This window comes from Chiloscyllium plagiosum, unplaced genomic scaffold (genome assembly GCF_037043375.1).
Source record: "Chiloscyllium plagiosum isolate Xiang-an unplaced genomic scaffold, Cpla_swu_hap1 HiC_scaffold_18, whole genome shotgun sequence".
Lineage (NCBI taxonomy): Eukaryota > Metazoa > Chordata > Chondrichthyes > Orectolobiformes > Hemiscylliidae > Chiloscyllium > Chiloscyllium plagiosum.
Window position 1 is genome coordinate 33,746,425 of NW_028270156.1, and position 20,506 is coordinate 33,766,930.

The 20,506-nt window shown below is 40.3% G+C and overlaps 1 protein-coding gene across 4 annotated transcripts in view; it reads left to right on the plus strand.

The window, feature by feature from the left end:
• rnf141 (ring finger protein 141) overlaps positions 1–18,820 on the plus strand; it is a 40,749-nt gene extending 21,929 nt beyond the window's left edge. For 3 of the 4 annotated variants that reach the window (XM_043705691.2, XM_087996432.1, XM_043705690.2), the window contains exons 3-6: positions 42–150; positions 6,695–6,867; positions 12,570–12,680; positions 16,596–18,820. In XM_043705691.2, the coding sequence (XP_043561626.1) occupies positions 42–150; positions 6,695–6,867; positions 12,570–12,680; positions 16,596–16,746 (544 nt within the window). In that variant the 3' untranslated portion in view covers positions 16,747–18,820. The remainder of the gene's footprint in view (positions 1–41; positions 151–6,694; positions 6,868–12,569; positions 12,681–16,595) is intronic. The other variant, XM_043705689.2, reaches the window with a different exon arrangement.
• Positions 18,821–20,506: the final 1,686 nt, after the last annotated feature.

Below are 20,506 nucleotides of genomic sequence, written 5' to 3' on the forward strand. Positions count from 1 at the left end.
ACCAGACAAATGTTAAGATTCTGTTTTTCTACTCATTGTAGCACCGAAAGACTGACAGCTGGGCAAGAGAAATGCTTATTGTTTGAAGTACAACCTGGATCTGATTCCTCCGCTCTTTGGAAAGTCATTGTTAGGATTGTTAGCTCAAAGGTATGAAGAAAGTAATTATATAATTCAAAGCAATTAAAATGCAAATAAAACAATGTGTATCTGGACATGCATATTTATAGTAGGCATGAATAAAATTTGTTTATTAATTTGGCTGTTGACACATATTAATATAAAGGTGGGGGAAGGATTTTTGATGTCTGCTTTATCAATGGTTGCTGTTGGAAAAATTGATTTAGAGAATGAGAAAGATGACTTTTCTATTATGTATTACACAAAATATGTCTCAACTAATGACAGTTTAACCAAATGCAGCAGCAGGTAAATGTGTCTAGGTTTATAACACGAGGCATGTTCTCTCAATTCTCCCTCTCATACTGAACGTGTCAATCTAACATGTTGTCACTGTCCTTAGTGGTTTCTATACCATAAGGTTATTGATTAATTGCATTTCATTGCATATTACCAGGTCTAGGATAGTCCATTCTGTTACTAGCTGCTCTAAGTAATTCACTTTCCAGTTCTTCCAATCTAACTGTGGATGTAAGTTGCCCATGATTTTTAAGACGCATTCCCTATATGCCCCTTACATTTGTGCCTTCTGTCTGTTTTGTTGCTAAATATTTTCCGGGTTCTATAACATGCTCTCACAAGTTACCTCTTCTCTTTACTATTTCCTATTTCTATCCAAACTGATTCTAAATCTTGATCTTTCAAACTGAGGTAATCTATCAGTATTGAAGTCATGCCACCCTTTAACAGAATTATCCGCTCACCTTTTTCTAATTTGTCATTCTGATTTGTAATATCACTTCAACATTCAGGTCCCATCCTTAGGCAACTTTCAACCAAATATTTTCTGTTAGGAATGGTAATGTTGGGCAATTCCTCTGCTTTTTAAATAATCCACTGGACATTTTGACAGAGCAATGGACAAATCTTAATGCAACACTCCCGCACTTCTAAGGCCAATTCTTGTGACCTGGAATGAGGCAGAATCCACAGGATAATGATATCAGAATCACTGCTATCAAACTGAACTAAATTCCTTCTATTAATCTATTGGAAGCTATTGATAAATCTTTGGCCTCATTATTTTATTTTTTTCGTTAGTGAGCTATAGACCTCTAAACTGCTGCAGGACAATAAACATTGCAAAAAGAACAGTTCTAAAAATCTGCATTCAAGTTAAAGGGAAGGTTATCAAATGCTTTCTTCGCATACATGATGATGTATTGTTTGTCAGAAGCTGTTGTTTCTTTGTCAGAAGCTGTTGTTGAAGCAAAGCCCACAAATTCGTTTAAAGGGCACGGAAGACATAGAATGTGGGGAAATAGATGGTGACATCTTGAAAAATGTCCATATTACAGAGGAGGCAGTGCTGGGTGTCTTGAAATGCATAAAAGTGGATAAATGCCCAGGACCTGATCAGGTGTACCCCAGAAGTCTGTGGGGAGCTAGGAAAGTGATTTCTGGGTCTCTTGCTGAGATATTTGTATCATTGGTAGTCACAGGTAAGGTGCAAGAAGACTGGAGGTTGACTACATTGTGCCACTATTTAAGAAAGGTGGTAAGGACAAGCTAGGGAATTATAGACCAGTGAGCCTGACGTCGGTGGTGGGCAAGTTGTTTGAGGGAATCCTGAGGGATAGGATGTACATGTATTTGGAAAGGCAAGGACTGATTCGGGATAGTCAACATGGCTTTGTGCATGGCAAATCATGTCTCACAAACTTGATTGGGTTTTTTGAAGAAGTAACAAAGACGATTGGTGAGGGCAGAGCAGTAGATGTGATCTACATGGGCCTCAGTCAGGCATTCAACAAGGTTCTCCATAGGAGACTTGTGAGCAAGGTTAGATCTCCTGGAACACTCAGAACTAGCCATTTAGATACAGAACCGGCTGAAAGGTAGAAGACAGAGGATGGTGGTGGAGGGTTGTTTTTCACACCGGAGGCCTGTGACTAGTGGAGTGCTACAAGGATCGGTGCTGGGTCCATGACTTTTTGTCATTTATATAAATGATTTGGATGTGAGCATGAGAGGTATAATTAGTAAGTTTGCAGCTGACACCAAAATTGGAGGTGTAGTGGGCAGAGAAGAAGGTTCCCTCGGATTACAATGGGATCTTGAGCAGCTGGGCCAATGGGCTGAGAAGTGGCAGATGGAGCTTAATTTAGATAAATGTGAGGTGCTGCATTTTGGGAAAACAAATCTTAGCAGGACTTACACACTTAATGGTAAGGTCCTCTGGAATGTTGCTGAATAAAGAAACCTTGGAGTGCAGGTTCGGAGCTCCTTGAAAGTAGAATCGCAGGTAGATAGGGTAGTGAAGAAGGTGTTTGGTATGTTTTCCTTATTGGTCAGAATATTGAGTACAGGAGTTGGGAGGTCATGTTGCAGCTGTACAGGACATTGGTTAGGCCACTGTTGGAATATTGTGTGCAATTCTGGTCTTCCTATTGGAAGGATATTGTGAAACTTGAAAGGGTTCAGAAAAGATTTACAAGGATGTTGCCAGGTTTGGAGGATTTGAGCTATAAGGAAGAGGTTAAATAGTCTGAGGCTGGTTTCCCTGCAGCATCAGAGGCTGAGGGGTGACCTTAGAGGTTTATAAAATCATGAGGGGCATGGATAGGATAAATAGACAAGGTCTTTTCCCTGGAGTGGGTGAGTCCAGAACTAGAGGGCATAGGTTTAGCATGAGAGGGGAAAGATACAAAAGAGACCTAAGGGGCAACTTTTTCACTGAGGGTGGTACATGTATGGAATGAGCTGCCAGAGGAAGTGGAGGAGGCTAGTACAATTGCGTCATTTAAAAGGCATCTGGATGGGTATATAAGTAGGAAGGGGTTGGAGGGATATGGGCTGGGTGCTGATAGGTGGGACTAGATTGGATTGGAACATCTGGCCAGCATGTACGAGTGAAGGGTCTGTTTCCGTGCTGTACATCTCTGTGACTCTAAAAGAAAATTAATTAGGTGTTTGTCATAGAGACTATGATGGGATTAATGTGGGTGATTCTTGAGGAAGGAGGAAACACCAGCCAAGACCTGGTGGGTGTCCCAACTTATTTCTGTGTAGGAACATTCTGTCATGTAAAACAGGTAGTGGAAATGTGGTTTCAAGCAATTCACTCTGTCATTAATGTCATGCTCATTCTCCACTAATTGCCTTTATTACTGAACTTGAACATTTATGCATTAAACCTTTGCCACAGTTATGTCATGGTAATGGTAAAACTGCTTTTAGTCAATGTTCCTGAGCTCCTGCCTTATCTGTTCCTTCAATTTCAGACTATTGCTAGAAGAGCAGGTGGTGCAAGTTAAGCATTGAAGTTTATGATATTCTCAGAAATCATAATTTGTGTAATCAAATTATGTTGTTTGTGCCTGACTGGTCTGAATATATTTCTTTGTTAACTGAAGGAAGCGTTGGAAAAAATTTTTATTCCTGATAATACTTTGCGGAAACTCTAAACTGTGCCACTGGAACATTCCTTCTCTCTTCCAGCAGGATGGTTTAAGTTTCTCCATTTGTTTCACTTTAGTCATATTCAGTGTAGAGCAGATTTTTAGACTTTACTATGCAATTTCGGGGCAGGAACAGAGAGAAAAACCTTGCATTTATTGACGTACAGTGTGCCCCGGTTAAAAGTTCAAGGTTTAGGCATGTACTTCCTTGAATTTAGAAATTTAAGGTGTGATCTAATTCAGATGTTGTGATAAAAGGTGTATTTTGTGTGTATAAATACCATATTATTTTGAATTAGTTCTGAGAGGTAGTTTATTGTAAATGGTTCAGAAGTTCATTTGAAACAGTGACTCAAGTGTATGAATTCCAAAACAACATTCAAGTACAACCTGAAGGGAACATTGTAGTATTAATAAATGGAATGATTATACTGCTGAGTTTACAACAGACCAGAAACCATTAGTTCTAGCTTTGAGTTTAATTCAGAAGAGTCAAGAGTTTGGTTTAGAAAGGAGAACAGTTTCTCCAGCACAAGAGGGGGAGTCGGTCACTTCAGCTGAAGTGTTTTAGTTTGTGGACTTCTAAGCCAGGAAAATGTGGATAGAAGTGTTCAAGTTGTTTGAACTGGAAAAGTTATGCCATCAAAATTATGAAAGGTGCATACCAATGGACTCTGAAAGCAATCATAGAACTACCCTAACAGTCCAGATAATACAAAGCAGGGAGAATCTGTTCAAGAAAAATTTTATAGTTGAGATTGTAGATTCACAGAATCTCTACAGTACAGAAAGAGACAGTTCAGACAATTGAGTCTGCACTAAACCCCAAAGAGCATCCATCCATAACCCTGCATTTACCATGGCTAGCCCACCAGCCGACATGTACCTGGACTGAATGAGGCAGTTTGCCATGGCCAATCCACCTAACCTGCACGTCTTTGGACTGTGGGAGCAAACTGAAGCACCTGGAGGAAACTCGCGCAGATGGAGGGAGAACATGCAAACTCTACATAATTGCCCTAGGCTGGATCCCCTGTAAAGCACTTTACAAGAGAAAAAGAATTGAGTCCTCATGATTCAAACCCTGCTTTAGAGCTGAAGGACATAACCATCTGACACTTTAAAGTGCAGATTCTGGATCAGTGGTGCTGGAAGAGCACAGCAATTCAGGCAGCATCCGAGGACAGGCAAAATCGACGTTTCGGGCAAAAGCCCTTCATCAGGAATAAAGGCAGAGAGCCTGAAGCGTGGAGAGATAAGCTAGAGCTTATCTCTCCACGCTTCAGGCTCTCTGCCTTTATTCCTGATGAAGGGCTTTTGCCCGAAACGTCGATTTTGCCTGTCCTCGGATGCTGCCTGAATTGCTGTGCTCTTCCAGCACCACTGATCCAGAATCTGATTTCCAGCATCTGCAGTCATTGTTTTTACCACTTTAAAGTGCAGTACATCTTCTTTCAGATAAAATGTTCAAACAAGACTTTATCTGCCTGTTCATTGTTTTTTAAAAAAAAATATGGGGCAACCTTCCCATATTCTAGCCAATATCTCTGACCTTGACTAATGCTATCAAAAGAAACAATAATCAGACATTCATTTCATTTGTTGTTTCTGTATGTGACAATCGTGATCATGTTAGTCTACAGAACATCAGTGACAGTAGTTCTGAAGTATTTAATTGGTTGTGAAGCAATTTGGCACTTACCAATTGTAAAATAAATGCAAGAGTAAGCTAAAAATATGAAAGAAATACAATCAACTTGTTTAAGTTTGAAGGAAGATCACTTAAAAAGAAGCCCACGTGAAGAAAAAGAACACATTTATAAAAACCAAAAGAACTGTGGATGCCCGTAAATCAGAAACGAAAACAGAAATTGCTGGAAAAGCTCAGTAGGTCTGGCAGCATCTGTGGAGAGCAATCTGAGTTAATGTTTTGTGTTGAGTGTCCCTTCCTCAGAACTGATATAACATATATTTATATATCATATTTTTAAAGTTGGGATGTTTCAAACTGCTTTACAACCTTAAAGTAATATTTTTGGAGTGTTACTAGGTTGTAGTAAATTTGGTAGCTGATAGGTACACAACAAGTTCCCACATATAGCAATGTAAATAATGACCAGGTAGTTTTTTAGTGCGATTTCATTAAAAGATGAACTGCCTCCAGAACATTAGGAATAGCTCTCCTGTTCTATTTCAAAGTATCATTTATGGTCACCTGAGAGGATATGTGGGGCCTCAGTTTAATATCTCATCTGAATGATAGTATCTCCAACCATGCAGTTTAGGTGATTAGATTAGATTAGATTAGATTAGATTAGATTAGATTACTTACAGTGTGGAAACAGGCCCTTCGGCCCAACAAGTCCACACCAACCCGCCAAAGAGTAACCCACCCAGATCCATTCCCCTACATTTACCCCTTCACCTAACACTACGGGCAATTTAGCATGGCCAATTTGCCTAACCTGCACATTTTTTGGATTGTGGGAGGAAACCGGAGCACCCGGAGGAAACCCACGCAGACACTGGGAGAATGTGCAAACTCCACACAGTCAGTCGCCTGAGGTGGGAATTGAACCCGGCTCTCTGGCGCTGTGAGACAACAGTGCTAACCACTGTGCCACCGTGCCGCCCGCAGTCATCTTTTATTTCTGAGAATTTTTAATATACTCATCCATGTGTTCAAATTCCTGTATGGCCTCACCCCTCCCTGCCTATGTAACTTCTTCCAACCCAACAATTCTCCCAATGTCTCTACAGTCTTATAATTCTGGCATCTTGCACATCTTCCTGCTTCCTTGGCCCCAGCGGCTGCACATTTAACTTCTGAGGGCCTGAACTTGGGAATTCCTTCTCTAAACCTCTCCGAATCTACTTCTGTCTCCTCCTGGAAGGTACCCTTTAAAATTTATCTCATTTATGAAGCTTTGAGTTACTTACGCTGATGTCCTGTTGTACGGTTCGATGTCAAGTTTTGTTGTCGATGCTTCTTTGAATTAGCTGAAGAGATTTCAGTATGTTGAAGATGTTGTTATCTAAATACAAGTTGCTATGTTTTCATGTCTGTGATGCATTCTTCTACCTTTTTAATCATTTGATATATACTTTGGCAGATTAACAAGACGACAGGAAATATTGATGCGTCTAGAATTCTAAATCTCTATCAGTTCACTCAGCTATATCGAGAGATCACTATGCAGGCAAGTGGAGTTCTTGCCCAAAGCAGCATCTGTGAAGGGACAGCAGCAAATGGATCATCATGCCAGGCTAGTCTCTGGCTGGGAAAGTGAGTGAACCTTTGATAGTTTGATTAATAAACTACTCCGTATCTTAGAAATATGAGATTAATTTCATGGCTTGTTGGTCTGTACTGCCCTGCTTTCAAAAATCACATTAACCTTGTTCTTATTAACTTTAAAAATTACTTAATGTCTTCTTTACATGACAGCAATCTGAAGTCTGCTGTCCTATCAACCATTTAAAAAAATTGACGGAACACTAATGGCATTTATTGCCCATTTCTAGTTGCTTAATGAGCAAGTCATTAGACAATATCGAGTGCAGTAGCATTCCAGACTCACGTGGCAGAAGTCCAACTTACTGAGAGGTGCTGGCCCATCAGAGACTGGCAGCTCCTCATTGTACTTAGTGTAGCTGGGAGCGGTGGCAATTACTGGTAATGTATCCACTGAAGCCCAGAAGCAACGAGGGAAACCTGTACAAAGGTAGTTGAGGATATGATAGAGAAGCTGGGGTGGAGTTTGAATGGAGAAGGGTCAGGTGGATTGGAGGCAGGGGCACATAATGGCTTTCAGTAGTTTTTAAGATATCACACACTGGGTCTCTGGTACAGTACTTGAGCTCCAATGATGGATGTTTCCACAATTTTTCTTATCATAATTTTCACCCAGCTTCAGATTGTGTGATTAAACTAATCCTATCCATACAGGTGCATGAAATATATAGCACAGTAACCAGTACAACCAGTCCATGCTGGGGTTTATGCTCCACACAAACCTCCTGTTAACTTGACTTATCTAAATCTATCATCATAAGCCTATACTCTATTGTCCCATGAGGTGTAGGATCAAAGATATTATTACTGATCTAATGATTCTCAATTCCACTTTCTTGCCTTATCTCTGTGACTCTTGACTTTCTTAATGATTACTGATCTATCTCAGCCTTCAATATACTTCACAACTTAGCCTTGACAGCCCTCTGTAGTAAAGAATTCCACAGATTTACCACCCTCTGGGAGAAAAGAAATTCCTCCTCCTCTGTGTCTTAATTCTGAGATTATGTCCTCTGGTCCTAGACACACTCACAAAGGGAAACAACCTCTCCTCACCCAACTTGTCAAGCATCCTAGGAACCTTTATATGTTTCAATAAGGCCTCCTATCATTCTTCTAAACTTCAAAATACTTACCGTACCTCTCCTCAGGGCAATTCCATACCTGGATCAACCTAGTGAACCTTCTCTGGGCTGCCACCAATGTCAATATTTCTTTCCTTCGATGAGAGGCTAAAATTGTTCACAACAGATCACGTGTTCTGACTATAGAGGAACCTCGGTTATCCGAGCAAGATGGGTGGGCACTATTTCATTTGGATAATTGATTATTTGGTTAATTGATTCAATGCCTCTCTTCAGGGCTCGGAGTTTTCTGAAGTTTCCTTTTGTCCTCATGCTGCCTGCCTTGCTCCCTTTCTCTGTCTCAGGGTTTGTTTTTGAACAGATACACACTTGTGTGTAAGGTACCCGCAGCATTGCTGAAGCCTCTTCCCACCACCACCCCCCAAAAAAAATCAGTTCAATAGGATTGATACAGTGAGCATTTGCTAAGTCCGCTCCCCGTTCAGGAGACGAGGCAGCAGCACACTGCCCCCGTCCGCTTCCAACCCCATCCAACACCGCCCCTCCCCACCCACTGTCTGTGCAGCTGACCTCACTGTCCCATCCCCGTGAGCTCCCCGTCTACCCCTGCAACCCCATTCGCCCCCCCCCCCCCCCGACTTCCTCTCCGAGGCAGCCAGACTGGACACCAACTGCTGCTGCCTTTGGAATAATCCTTATTCCTAACCAAGATATATCTTTATGAGCCATTGTCCATTAACCATCTTTTTGGCTTTACCTAGTCCACACCAGCAAACTTTGCCTTCCTTCCCATGCAATTGCCTTTATTTAAGTTCAGTTTCGTTGTTCCTGATCCGAATTCCTCGCACTCAATCTCTTACATCTAATTTCCACCAAAACGCATCAAACAGTCTGTGTAGTAATGGATTCTACATTCTTCACAGTCCTTGGTGCAGTTTCCTCTGAATTCCTCATTAGATTTGTGAGTGACCGTCGTAATTGATGGCCTCTAATTATGTTCGACTTCACTAGAGGAAACAGTAAGAATGCAGCAATAGCTGAAATTCTTCTGATCAGTTGGTTTGTGGAAAGTCTGCACCTTTTTTAAAATGGAAAATAAAATGTTGGGGCTTCCCCTTTTTTGAATAGTTTTAGTAGACTTTGTGAAAGTAAACCCCTTATAATGGAACACAGAGTATTGCTAAATCATTGAAACTGCGAGGTCTGCACTTATTAGAGTCATAGAGATGTACAGCATGGAAACAGACACTCGGTCCAACTCGTCTATGCCAATCAGATAAACTAACTTAATCTAGTCCCATTTGCTAGCAGTTGGCCCATATCCCTCTAAACACTTCCTATTCATATACCCGTCCAAATGCCATTTACCAATTCCTCTGGCAGTTCGTTCCATATATGCACCACCTTCTGTGTGAAAAGGTTGCCCCTTAGGTCTCTTTTATATATTTCCCCTCTCGCCCTAAACCTATGCCCTCTAGTTCTGGACTTCCCCTACCCCAGGGAGAAGACTTTGTCTATTTACCCTATCCATGCCCCTCATGATTTTATAAACCTCTATAAGATCACCCCTCTGCTTCTGACGCACCAGGGAAAACAACTCCAGCCTATTCAGCCTCTTCCTATAGCTCAAACCCTCCAACACTGGCAACATCGTCTTAAATCTTTTCTGAACCCTTACAAGTTTCACAACATACTTCTGGTAGGAAGGAGACCAGAACTGCGCACACTATTCCAAACCAATGTCCTGTACAGACGCAACATGACTTTGAATAAAATCTAGTAACATAAGACCAACATTTACATCACCATTTAGTCTAGTGACAATTTAAGATGCTTCATCAAAGAGGTAGTAATTTCACTATGTCATTATTTCATAATATTGATATTTATGTAACAACAACACAATAGTGTATGCCTTGCATTGAGAACATTTATGTGCAGGGCTTTTCTGACCACAAGGTGGTGTTAGAATCACAACACAAGGTTGTCTAATTTTTGAAAGATAGTCCTTACAGAGAGAGATGTAAATAAGTCTATCGTGACACAGTAACTTATCAATGCTTAAATGGCCTCTGGGCCTTTGTGTATTAAGCATTCAATTCTCCGCAGCTTACAGTGCTGACTGAGACAATGGTACTTGGAAGGTTACAGAGAGCAACACTTCAAAGTTTGTGAGAAGATTTGTAGCTCGGGTGCTCGTTGTTGTGGTTCTGTTCGCCGAGCTGGGAATTTGTGTTGCAGACGTTTCGTCCCCTGTCTAGGTGACATCCTCAGTGCTTGGGAGCCTCCTGTGAAGCGCTTCTGTGGTGTTTCCTCCGGCATTTGTAATGGTTTGAATCTGCCGCTTCCGGTTGTCAGTTCCCGCTGTCCGCTGCAGTGGTCGGTATATTGGGTCCAGGTCGATGTGCTTATTGATTGAATCTGTGAATGAGTGCCATGCCTCGAGGAATTCCCTGGCTGTTGAGAATATTTACTCTGGAATTCAGTTAAAGTCTGGTAGTGAATCTTGTCTGTTGAGAACAGCCAGGCACTGAGGATGTCACCTAGACAGGGGATGAAACGTCTGCAACACAAATTCCCAGCTCGGCGAACACAACCACAACAGAGAGCAACACTAATCAACGGCTTGCCTTTGGGGAAAAGAGAATAAGGGAACAGCAGTAGAGTCTTTAATTGGGGGTAGGTTGTGATCAGTAGCAACTGGCTTGAATGATCTCCTTGTACTCTCTCGTTCACTCCCTCTCAGCTTGAAGTTGTCAGCAATCATCTTTTATCAATAATGCAACTTCACCTTAGTAATGCTTGGTTGTAACTTAACCTTTTCTTCCTCTTATCCATTATACACCGATAGAATTCCTCCTTCCCCAGCTTTGTTTTCATCAGCTTACCAGAATACTTCACAATATTTGTAATCATTCTTATCTCCCTAGAGTGACAATAGGTATATTCCAGCCTGTTGTGGGTATTGCCCCATCTGGATGCTGTCTGGTCTGTTACAGGTACTATCTTAGAATCCCAGAGCTACATTTAAACCATTTGCCCTTACTGAATATTTACTCTGGAATTCAGTTAAAGTCTGGTAGTGAATCTTGTCTGATGAAATCTGGAATGAATATAGTTCATTATTTAAGATATTCAGAAGAGTAGTCATTTCAATTTAATATATTGGTCCTTTAGTTTATCTATTAAATTTATTTCTGCATTGTGCAATACTGATCATCATGTGGCATGTATGCACATTACTATGTGGAATGAATTATCATTCAAAATTAAAAACATTTTTCTTCAAATGGTATTTTTTATAAACAATAATTTGAGCAATCCCTTATAGCACCATAAATATTTTGGGTGTTCTTTTGCATCAGGAATATTGTTTACAAGTAATGCAGAACATAATCTACATAATAAGTCTGTGAAGAAATAAAGACGCATATAAAATTGAAACCAAATGCTTATTTGCTGTAAAAGATTGCTGAGAAGTTAAACATGTGGTAGAACATAGGGTGACTTACTGAAAGTGCCAGTGATATCCGAAGCTGAAAGAAGCTTACCAATTCAGCGGCATAATCTGCAGTTAAAAATAGTACTATCATGGGATCTGATAAACAGCTGCAAGAGAATGCTGCAAGTACCCCGCTAACCCATTAGAAAATCACACATTGTAACTATCATAGTTAACTGCTCATTTGCTGTTCGTTGATTTAGAATGTATAGCACAAAAATGGGTTTTCTGACCCCACTGATCTATGCCAATGTTTATGGTTAACCCTCACCCATCACCACTGGTGCATTCTTCTGTTTCTGTTTGGACGGATATGGGGTAAACTAGTGAAACTAAATTAGTTTGCGAACATAGCCGCTAGTTGGACCAAAGGGCCTGTTTCAATGCTGTATAATTTTGACTCTGTGACGCATGGTTATGGAGCCTCCCCATGAATATATTTATGTGTTCCTGTGGTAGAGGTACACATTTTCAATACATTACGAGTAAAGAGGTTTTTCCTGAATCCCTGATTGGATTCAGTAGAGATTATCGTGTATCTATGGCTCCTAGATCTGGTGTCACCCAGTATTGTGCTTAACTAAATATTGAGTACAGTGTGTTAATTTACCTCAGCTGAAAATGTGTTGCTGGAAAAGCACAGCAGGTCAGGCAGCATCCAAGGAACAGGAGAATCAATGTTTCGGGCATAAGCCCTTCTTCAGGCTTATGCCCGAAACGTCGATTCTCCTGTTCCTTGGATGCTGCCTGACCTGCTGCGCTTTTCTAGCAACACATTTTCAGCTCTGATCTCCAGCATCTGCAGTCCTCACTTTCTCCTCGTTAATTTACCTCAGCAAACATCAATGAATATTGTGAATGCACTGGGGGACACTTTTCAGACATGCAGATCCACAGAATTCAAGTAGGCAAAGGAGCAAGTAATAGATGTAGTGTCAAATGGAGTGGAAGTACATTGGCTTTGAGAGCTGTATGACACCCACATACTGTTATTTAGCCAGTTCAGAGAATAGGGACAACATGCACAGATCAAAACAAAAGATTAGGCTATTTATATACAGTTTGTGTTTGATTGAAATATAACTCAAACTGTTTTCTACTTTCAGTAGGATTAAAGAGATGACTGACGAGGAAGAATGTTGTATCTGTATGGATGGTCGAGCTGACCTCATTCTACCCTGCACGCATAGTTTCTGTCAGAAATGTATTGATAAATGGTAAGTCCATTGACCCCTCCATATGTAGCAAGCTGTCAAAAGTGGGAAAATGAATTAAATAATTCAATGGAACACGGCAAAGTGAATTTGGGATTGCTCTAGCAAAGAGCTGGAACCATGAATCATCATCTTGAACCAGTACAGTCTTGTGGATTGATGCTGTTAAGGAGGGAATTCCAGGATATTGCCTCAGCCCTCTAGCATTTTGTATATTGATAGAAAGAAATTCTCAGTCATTTTCAGTACATTTGACAATGTACAATTACTTGTAATCTCTCACTTTTCAGCAATTAAATGTATTGATTTGTAGAGTTGTTAATTGTTTAAAATTTTGATAGTAGAATATTCTGATATCTTGGTGTATAGATGAATGAAGGACTGAGAAAGTGGTAATTGTGGAAACTACCTCCTTTATGCCTAAATGCTAAATGCACATCCTATTAAATTAGAAACCTTGAAAGTTTTGCACAGGAAGAGATTGCTCAGCCTTTCTTGGATGCTGTGTAAGTGGTCATTAACATCCTCACTGAAACTGCTTGAAGTTTCCTCTGTCCCCTCTGTTGGTGCTTGTATTCATAAAAGCATGGAATTTAATTGTAGGAAGTTAGAATCACTTCTCTGTCCAGCCCCTGCAGTTACATGTCATTCTTCCAGCAGCCCTTCAGATTTCAACAAATAGCTGTCCATCTCCATGGTCAGATTGAGTGGGCAGCAGCTATTTGTTTCAGATGTATTTCTCTAATAAATTTGAGATTGTTGCTTTCATCTCTCCAATATGTCCAGTCTCTCGGCAGCTTTTGTGTTCGTTTGTGACAATAATTGTGGCAAATGATTCAACTGCAACTTGCATTTATTTAGCATCTTTAACATGGCAAAATTTCTCAGTGTCTTTCACAGATCTATAATCAGACAAAAATTGTAACTGAGCTAATAGTGGTGTGAGGTCAGGTGACTAAATGCTTAGCTAAAGAGGGGTGTATTATGGACGGTCATTTAGCCATTACAGTCCAGAAATAAGCCATTTACCTCTTGGGAGTCCATGCTGGTTCTCTCGAGCAATTCAGTCATTCCCATTCCACCACACTTTCCCTGTAGCTCTGTCTTTGTTTCTCTCGGGTCTGAAATAACTCTTAAATTTGATTGCCTTTGCTTCCAACATCCTGCGCCAGGTCATTGCTACTCGCTGCATATAGTAAGTTCTTCATCACATGCCTTTTGTAACAAAGCTTTAAATCTGTATATCTGAGACTTTGTCCCACCCTGTCTTCATGTATCATGTCCAAAGAAGGCATTGATGACCATGGGCTTCCTTCGGATTTGCCCATGATTATACTTGGCAAAGGCAGTGTTTTGCCATTACCAATTGCAGAATGTCTGAGCACGAAAACATTCTGTTTTCACCGTGTATGCATCACGTGTATTAGAAAGATTTACAAGCTAATAGGTAACCTGTTTGGCCACGTTGTAGGTGCACTTTCTACAGCAATCAAATCCTGAAGTGGGTCTTGCTACTGGAGTTCCTGGCTCGGGAGCAGAGATGCTACCACAGAAGCTCCAAGCCCCTCCAAACCTTGTACTGACAGCTCATAGGAATCTTTTTTGGTTACTTTATCTAAACCTGTTATAATTTTGTATATCACTATCAACTCTCACTTCAACCTCTTTTACTCTGAAGATAATGACTGAACACGTCTAACATAATATCATAGCTAAAATTCCTCATTCATGGAAATTTTCAGGTAAATATTCTCTACACCCTCATGAGAATCCAATACCTTCCTAAATTATGATGACTAGAACTAGATTTAATAATTTAGTTGTGGTCCAGCCAGACTTGTATACAGATTTAACAATTCTCCCTTGCTATTATACTTAATGCCGTTATGAAGTCTTAAATCCCAAATGATTTGCTTACATATTCTTAAAGTGTGCTACCACTTTCAAAGATCTTTGCACATATATCCCCAATTCCTCTTTGAGGCATACTCAAACTTCCCCAACCACCTACCAATTTTTTTAAATGATTATTTGTTCTAAATTCTTACCTACCAGTGATGTAGAACAGTCCAGCTTGTGGTTTTTAGCAATGTCCCTACACTTTTTTGTTTTTTAAAGACTGGTGTCCCATATGCTGTTTTCTCGTCTTCTGACAGCTCTCTTGTACGGAGAGAATGATTGAAGACCCTTCCTCTATAGACATTCCCACTTAGCTTCACAACCTACTAGGTGAACCATCTGCACTGGACAGCTTATTCACCCTAAGCTTTGCTGAACATTTTTTAATATTAGCAAGTTTTGAGAAGATTTGTAGCTCAGGTTGAGGTTCTGGATGTCAGTTTGCTCGCTGAGCTGGAAGGCTTGTTTTTAGACATTTCGTCACTATACTAGGTAACATCATCAGAGAGCCTCCAGTGAAGCACTGGTAGTATGGCCTGCTTTTTATTTATGTGTTTAGGTTTCCTTGGGTTGGTATTTTACAGAACTGTAACAAACACTGCATTGGACAAACGGGTAGAAAACTAGCCACCGGGATACATGAACATCAACTAGACACAAAAAAAATGACCCATTCTCACTAATATCTTTACATATGAATGAGGAAGGACACCACTTTGACTGGGACAATACATCCATGCTAGGATAAGCCAAACAGAGATACGCACGAGAATTCTTAGAGGCATGGCATTCCAACTGGAACTCCATCAACAAACACATTGACGTGGATCCCATTTACCACCCCCTGAGAAGAGGAACAGGAAATGACCTCACCACAGGAAATGATGTCACCAACCCAAGGAAACCTAAACACATAATTAAAAAGCAGCCATACCACCAGTGCTTTGCCAGAGGCCCACTGAAGATGTTACCTAGTATGGTGACGAAATGTCTGAAAACAAACATTCTAGCTCAGCAAGCAAACTTTTTAAAAATATATTCTACCTATCAATTTTTACTCCTAACATTATCTTTACCTTATTCCAATATTTTGACAGTATCCTCTTCCTTAATGAGTATTGTCATAAAACACTTAGTCTAGCTGCCTTGTATTTGTAAATATGTATCAAACCTTCTTTACCCGTAACAGACCTCACTCAACCTTTTACTATCACTTATTATTTACATGCTGAAAGAATGTCCTTGTGTTCCCATTTGTATTACCTATCATTTTGTTTTCTCCTGTCCTATTTTCCTCTTCACTCCCCCACCATCTTCAAGTAAATCATATGTATTAACCAAGATCTTGATTGAAAAATTCATCAAAAATACATCATACATCTTTGGAGTTGTTATAATTTCTTTGTCTTGGTTTTAGTTCCCCTGTATTTCATATTTGTTTGAAAGTATTTATTGTGTTCCTAAAATATATGCTCCTTTAAAGATAGCCCGTTGTTCTGTTACAGATTTTCCTGTTAGTTTCTGATTGCACTTTAACTGGGCTAGATCCTCTCTTATACCATTGAAGCTAAACCTCATCCAATGTAGAAGTTCTATTTTAGATTATTCTTTACTTGTTTCCATCACAAATGCGAACAAGAAATAAGAGACCCCAAAGGAAATTCCATATCTTCAGGACTGGCTTTGGAGGAACAATTAAATTGGCAAGCATGAGACACCTGAATTGGAAAAGCCTCTGTACTACTCTGAAGGGTTATATAATTATGAGGAGGTTCGGAGAGATGGAGAAGAACAAAGCCATGTTCTTGAACACAAGATGTTTTTGAAATGTGGTGTTGATGGACCGGGTGTCAATGCAGATCAGTGAGCACAGGTAAGATGAATGAACAGGATTTGGTGGAAGTTGAGATATGCAGAAGAAAAACAAATTAGAGTATTTAACATGCTGACTGTAAGTGAATGAAATTTTTTTACTTTTCAATGCCCAGTCTGAAAGTTTGCTTCATTTCTTTGTGGCAGGAGCGACCACAACAGGAATTGTCCTATTTGTCGATTGCAAGTGAAGGAAGCTGGCGATTCTTGGGTTGTATCTGATGCACCTACTGAAGAAGACATAGCAAATTACATTCTCAAAGTGGCAGACGAGGCTGGACAGCCCCACAAGCCCTAAGAATTACCAAGGGTGATATACCCTCTGACTGCTGCAGACAGTTTAAATCTGGCCTTGTACAAAATCAGCATTTTTTAAAAACACGATTTCAGAGCAATGACGCCACTATACGTTGGATTACTTTGATTTTGTCTTTGCTGATTGATCATGAACTGAAGCAAACTGAAGTCCAATTGAAATTCTTAATTGTGTTCTTGTACACATATACCCTAGCAAAAATTGGCCTGTCAAGTTTGCATTATGTTCTTGCCTACAATATTGCATACCTATTACAGCATTCTGCCCTAAGTGCAAACACTAAATGACTGCTTGTGAGACTTCATGTGAATTGAAAAACAGTGTTTGCCTGAGAACTTATACCCAATATCTGTGCCTGAGCTGCATTGTTCACTGCATGGAAACTTTGGTTATCTAACCCAGAGAGGTTTGGGAATATTATTTCTAAACTGTTCTTTATTGATTTGTGAGTGAGACTTAAAACATTTGCTTTATGCTCGTAATAGCTTGAAAAAATGTGAATGTTTTAGAAGGTAAGCTGGTGATTAAATTGTGCCTTTTGATAGAATGCTGCTAGATTTTCAACAGGGTAGCTTGTCAAATAAATTTGTATTTTGCAGATAGTAATTAATGAAGAGTGCGAGCACTTTTAATGAGATTGACAGAGGATAAACCATAACTTGTTTTAAAAAACAGCCTATTTAAGTTTAGAATTTAAGGCCACTTCAAGATCACATTCTGTACAACTTGAAAGCAACTTGTACTTAAAAAAAACATGTATTAATACTTTAATTTCATTTTGCTGCAAAAGAATGTCTGTCCCCTTTAGCTTATGCATGTGGACAACGATTAAATGAAAACAAAAACATTAATTGTTCAAAGTTTTAAATAATCTGCTAGATCAGCCCAAATGACTGAACACGTTTGTATTTGCACACATTTTTGTTCTCCCCCATCCCTCCATAATCGATTAATCAATTTAATAGATTCCTTCACTATGTTAGGAGTTCCTCTTTATACCTTCCATTAGAAAAAAAAAACTTCATTTTCATTTTTAAGAGAGAATAACTAGACAGAGAGAATATCAACACCCATATTTATTGAAATCTCCATGTGTACAACTCTATTTCTGTATTGAGCCAAATGAAATAGCAAACACTCTTGGAGTGAGTTCCTGCATTATTAAACTGATGTAAATGTGAAATATCCAGATGATTTGCTGTGCCTATATGATTTATTGATTATCACTGTTTTTAGCTCCGTAGTCATGTGATGTTGATGGCATTTTGTTTCCAGTGAATTTGTAAAACTCTTCGCTTCATGAGTCCACTATAAAAAGTGCAGCTTAAAATTATACTGCCACATGGATTGTAGCAACAAAGTGATATGTTTCAATTATTGCATGCCTGAAAAGGGTTTTATCATTCATTTGGAACCTTGTGACTCAAAGTATATCTCCTTGTTTGTACAGTCTTCTCATTCACCATGATTCATTTAGAAATATCCTTAACTGGAAATAGAAACAGGAATTTAAATTCATGAAAATTTTTATGCCCTTAACAAGACTCCTCATGTTAAGCAGACAGAGTGTGAAGGTGGTGATAGTAGCCTGTATCAATAATACTGTAATTGTACACTGGTGAGGTTCATGACTAATGAGTATTAAGTAATTGACAAACTGCTTAATGAAAATACAATGAGTAGAAGTGCAGCGATTTCCCTGGTTTTACAGGAAGAAATCATAACAATTCCATGGAGGAAAGCACTGAATTGATCTTGATTTTGTTGGTGAATTTTTTTCCCCAATTAGCTTTAATTGTTCACTTTAAGGTAATAAAGCATTTATTCGTTAACATAATTATTACCCATTCCTGAAGTAGTATTCTCTTTATTGTTCTACTGATCTTAGCAAACAATGATACTGTGGTAATTAAAAATTACTAAACCTAAGACTTGCACCTTATGAGTGATTTCTGAACCTTGTATATATGTCTGCTTATCTGTGATTGTTCTTAGTGGACAAGGGAAAACGACTTGCCTCTGTAGGGTCACCATTAATAAAAACATATTAATGAGAGTTACCATTTATGATCTTGCCTATTATCCTTAGCTACTTAAGGAGATCAGAATGAATATTGAATTTTGGAACTTGTATGTTTTTATAATAATCAAATACTGGTATTGGGATTTAAAAGCGATTTGAGGCTATTGTGGTTGGTTGGGGTGCTAGTGACAGGGCATTCTGATATTTTTAGAATTTTTTTTGAATTACTAGGCACTAAAAGGGTCAGAATTTAACTTGTACCATCTTGGTAGTTGAATTATTCAAAGGAAATGGAATTCTTAACAAATGACAGCAATCGATCTTGATCAGTTAGTCTTCGATAGACCCAGATGGGAAGTAAGGAAAATTGTCACTTATTTAAGAACCAAGGTTTGGAAATTTCAGCTGTCTTCCTGAGGTGGGAACTCGCAAGTCTTTGCTGCCAATTCTTGGCTTATTTCCCACAGTTGTTGGCTACATAGAACAGTTGATCTTCCGTAATTACACCGGCACCACTCCCCACCTCTTCCTCCGCTACATTGATGACTGCATTGGCGCCACCTCGTGCTCCCGCGAGGAGGTTGAGCAATTCATCAACTTCACCAACACATTCCACCCTGACCTTAAATTTACCTGGACCATCTCTGACACCTCCCTCCCCTTCCTGGACCTCTCCATCTCCATTAATGACGACCGACTTGACACTGACATTTTTTACAAACCCACCGACTCCCACAGCTACCTGGATTACACCTCTTCCCACCCTATCTCTTGCAAAAATGCCATCCCGTATTCCCAATTCCTCCGCCTCCGCCGTATCTGCTCCCAGGAGGACCAGTTCCACCACAGAACACACCAGATGGCCTCCTTCTTTAGAGACCGCAATTTCCCTTCCCACATGTTTAAAGATGCCCTCCAACGCATCTCGTCCACATCCCGCACCTCCGCCCTCAGACCCCACTCCTCCAACCGTAACAAGGACAGAACGCCCCTGGTGCTCACCTTCCACCCTACAAACCTCCGCATAAACCAAATCATCCGCCGACATTTCCGCCACCTCCAAAAAGACCCCACCACCAGGGATATATTTCCCTCCCCACCCCTTTCCGCCTTCTGCAAAGACCGTTCCCTCCGTGACTACCTGGTCAGGTCCACGCCCCCCTACACATCCTGCCACTTTCCCCTGCCACCGCAGGAACTGTAAAACCTGCGCCCACACCTCCTCCCTCACCTCTATCCAAGGCCCTAAAGGAGCCTTCCACATCCATCAAAGTTTTACCTGCACATCCACCAATGTCATTTATTGTATCCGTTGCTCCCGATGCAGTCTCCTCTACATTGGGGAGATTGGATGCCTCCTAGCAGAGCGACCGCTCCGTGGCCCAACATTTCAACTCCCCCTCCCACTCTGCCGAGGACATGGAGGTCCTGGGTCTCCTTCACCGCTGCTCCCTCACCACCAGACGCCTGGAGGAAGAACGCCTCATCTTCCGCCTCAGAACACTTCAACCCCAGGGCATCAATGTGGACTTCAACAGTTTCCTCATTTCCCCTTCCCCCACCTCACCCCAGTTCCAAACTTCCAGCTCATCACTGTCCCCATGACTTGTCCTACCTGCCTATCTTCTTTTCCACCTATCCAGTCACCCCTCCACCCCCCCAACCTATCACCTTCATCCCTTCCCCCACTCACCTATTGTACTCTATGCTACTTTCTCC